This window comes from Silene latifolia, chromosome 3 (genome assembly GCF_048544455.1).
Source record: "Silene latifolia isolate original U9 population chromosome 3, ASM4854445v1, whole genome shotgun sequence".
NCBI lineage: Eukaryota > Viridiplantae > Streptophyta > Magnoliopsida > Caryophyllales > Caryophyllaceae > Silene > Silene latifolia.
Genome location: NC_133528.1, coordinates 145,237,785 through 145,241,759, shown reverse-complemented (window position 1 = coordinate 145,241,759; position 3,975 = coordinate 145,237,785). Strand labels below are relative to the sequence as shown.

The 3,975-nt window shown below is 37.0% G+C and overlaps 1 protein-coding gene across 1 annotated transcript; it reads right to left on the bottom strand.

Annotated features, from left to right (window-relative positions):
- Nucleotides 1-691: 691 nt before the first annotated feature.
- Nucleotides 692-1,508, bottom strand: LOC141646412 (SKP1-like protein 1A). Its single transcript, XM_074454309.1, has 2 exons — nt 1,125-1,508; nt 692-1,006 (listed from the first exon to the last, which is right to left on the bottom strand). Exons 1-2 carry the CDS (start codon nt 1,464-1,466, stop codon nt 833-835), a joined length of 516 nt encoding a protein of 171 aa, XP_074310410.1. The 5' UTR covers nt 1,467-1,508; the 3' UTR covers nt 692-832.
- Between the last annotated feature and the right edge of the window lie 2,467 nt (nt 1,509-3,975).

Here is a 3,975-nt window from a genome sequence, read left to right as displayed (position 1 = left end):
CTATCTTCATGATCATTAAGCACCGCCTCATCATCTTCTAACTCAAAGAACTTGCATCCATTATTCTACAATATTGAAAACCGCAATAACTAAATTTGTAGCCACAATTACTCAAATTCTAGAAAATATCAAAAAAAAAAAAAAACTGGAGGTAATTGGTGTTCGCATAACAATGGTTTTTTGTGATTTCGTCTACTGGAATTCGTTGAAGAAGAAGAAGCAGAAGACCAGGCCGCCTTCTTCATTGTTAAATATTTTCAAATTTAGACAAGATAAATGTTAGGGGCGAAAATTTTATAGTGAGGATGAGAGAGAGAAGAGAACAATGGAAGAGATGATGAATAACCCAGAAAAATGAGACAAGAAGAGGAGATGAAGGATAGAGATGAACGTCTTAAATAAGGGAGGAAAAGGGTAATTAAGAGGGTAACCTGCTAATTAGTAAACTTCACCTCTTATAACAAGTTAAATTTACGCCTGGTGCAATATGAGTTAAATGATAGTAAAGATAGGATTCATATGGAATAATCAATAGGATGGATTAAATGGGGAAGGAGAGGCTTATGATGGATTATTGGCATTAAATAACCCTATATATTATAGGGTATAGCTAGAGTATCGAATACCAGTATATCACAAAATTTGAAAACGTTACTAATACATGAAAATTATAAAATAAATTTCCCTTTATTTCCAATTTTCCATCACTAACTTATAATTTTCTAATTAACAAATATATTTCTAGGCATTAAATTCTACGGCAATATATTATAATATTGCTATTTTCAAAAACAAAATTTAAACATGGCAGTAGCGAACGAGAGACGATCATTTATTCAAAGGCCCACTGGTTCTCCTTTCGAATCTCAGCTTCTTCTTCGGGTGTGAAGTCGTTTTTAATGTTGAATGTCTCTCTGATTTCCTCTGGTGTCTTTCCTTTTATCATATCGGCCACTGTTTGACAGGTCAAGTCCAGCAAATCCTTGATGTTCAGATAATTAGCAGCCTACCATGACACAATCAACAAATAATTAGGATAAACAATCCTACCTTACACAACAATTATTGAAATAAGTAAACAAATCACATGGGCAATCAACAAAAGCAAAAAGATGAAAACATACCAAGATGAGATCAAAAAGGGTACTTTGGTCAACTTTGACAAATTCCTCATCCCACTTCTTAAGCTCATCATCACCAACGCTGGCAGTAGTATTTGTACTAGTAGTTGTTGCATCTGCGGTTTTCGCAGCAGCAGCATCGACATGTTTCTTACAATACTCAATTACCTTAGATAAGATTTTAGCAGTAACATTAGGAAGAGGGATTGCATTGTCAGCACATTCATCTTCAATCATATGTTTTATTGTTTGAGATTCCAATGCCACAATCTCGTCCACTTCGAAATCCTCGCCGTCTGATGATTTCAACATGATCTTCTTTGATGTAGTTGTTGTTTCCGCCATTGTTGTTTTTGCTTTTTTTTTTTCCTCTGTTTTTTGAGAGAGTTTTTTCTGTGATGGAAGAAAATTGTGAAGTGAGGTGAGGTGAGGTGAGGTGAGTTTATATAGTATTAGTATGAAGGAATTCTAAAAGGTTTAGGATTATGGAAATTTTAACTTTAATTGGTTTTTATTTTTAATTAATTAATAATTAACAAAGATGTAATGGAAGTAGGAGACTTGGAAAGTTTACCAAAAGAGTTAAACCTTATTTATACTTCCTAAAACGATTAACTGGTATATATATTAGAAAGTAAAACGTAAAACGACCCTAAATTTAAAGTCAAAATTTGTCCCAACAAAAAAATTCAACTATGACTGATATCGAATGTCCCGTAACTTCATTCAATAGAAAAGCAGAGGACAAAATTTTGTTTAGTAAAGATTATGTAGAAGAGAAGAAGTCGTGTATGAGAATGGATTTTGAAGTTAAACACCATGTTCAAACAGATGATCGTCTAGGAGCAATTTCATCTATCAACCATGTCCTCGACTCAGAAGATATTATGAGAAGTCATATATTTGAAAGGTTGGACTGTAATGATAAGAAGAACGTGGCAGAGGTATGCAAAGCTTGGGCTAAGTGGTTTCTTATCGGAACAGATGGACCTAAATTCAAAAGACATTACAAAAGTTCGTTACAAAAAGAAGTAGACAATGGAGTCGTGAAAATCAAAAGAGGGGCTAATGAGGTTAAGACATACTGCCAATGTCGGAGGATAATCAATCAAACATCAAAAGATGTTTTTCATCTTAATCAGAAGCTTGCTACGACACTTTTACATCTTAGTCAAAAGTTCGTCTTAATAGATGATAAGCTCAAACACCATATATCTTTAGCGATTAGTCGTCATAACTTACGAATTAGATAAACCATGTCCTATTTGTTAAAAGCGCGGTTGAGGGAGTCGTTTACTACTTTAGTGTTGTCCACTTTCAATTAAGTTGATTGTTTTAAGTATTGGGCTCAAATAAATTTCGTTATTATTCTTTCTTGATGATTTGGAATGAGTAATGTTTTTAATCTAGAAACTATAATTGCAAACTTATTATAGTGAGTAAGAAAAGTGGCCTTATTTATATTTTATGTACCACTTTTTGATGATATATACTTATGATACATTGTAATTAGTAACGATGTCTATAATGTTGGTACCTATTTTTTCCTATCTTGTTATGTTTCACGCTAATTTGGAGTTGTTTGGTTGAAACTTTTGGAATGTGGAATGGATTCTCTATTCTAGTGTACGTTTTGGTTGGAGGTTTTGAAAAAGAGTTACCCACTTGATTGATTATATTTCCCTTGCAACCTCGTGAATCTCATACCTATCTTTTTTTTTTTGGAAAAGGAGTGCATAATATTAAAAAGATGAAGGGTTCACATACATCAAGGGGGCGGGTCGGGAGAAAGCGACTCAATGACTTCATAAAGTCACTAGTACATAATCGAAGAACAAAAGGAGGAGCAAGTCCCAATTAAACAACCGTGACAAAGACTAGTCCCTCTAAGGCGAACTTGGCAAGTGCATCCGCCACTCCATTAACCGATCTCATCTCAAACACTATCTTCAACCGGGGAGAGCCCTCCAATAATTCCCTACACTCAAGGATAATATTAGCAAATTGGCTACAAGAGGGAGCCTTGCTCATAATAGTGGTAACCGCATTAAGGCAATCAGAGGCAATAATAAAGTTATCCATGGACGCAACACAAGCCCGAAGTCCTTCTCTAATAGCTAAGACCTCACAAATGAAAGGGGTTAGGGGCAAGCAATCGTTTCGACCAACCCCGTACCCAAGAACCAATGTCATTCCTAACAACACATCCAATACTAGCTAAAGAGGAAGAGGGGGGAAAAGGCCGCATCAACGATGATTTTGAGCCAACTATGCGGGGAAAGGGCCAACTACTAGGGCAGTAACAGGCAGAGGAGGGAACATAAGAGGGGGGCATCGGGTTTGGGCTGTTGGCAGCTGCCTAAGACGAGGCTTGGGTGGAAATGGAGTCACACAAGAGGTTACACGGTCTAGGTGCGGAGCTTGTGAAGATGGTATCACACCGCTGTGTCCATAGATGGCCACAAAATGAAAGTAAAGAGAGTAGGCCAAGAAGGATTAGAGGAGGTGCAATTTTCATGAATCCAAGGTTGGAGGTCGAGAGCGAAGAAGGACACATCAACTTTGAAGTGTGTCCAAACACAAGTGGCAAGGCTACAGTCACGAAGGAGGTGGATGATGGATTCTTCGAGTGAGGGGATAAGGCACAGGAGGCAAGAAGGGGAGGGGAGATTTGTTCTCTTGAATAAGGTAAGGTTGTGGGGTAATTTGTCCCACCAGGCAAGCTAGAGGAAGACTTTAATTTTTGGGAGAGTAGGAAGGTTCCAAACCCACTCCAAATTAGGAGTGAATGAGGGGAGTAGGATCGCCAGATCAAAGAAGAGTAAGCATAACTAATCGAGAATTTGTCTTTGGA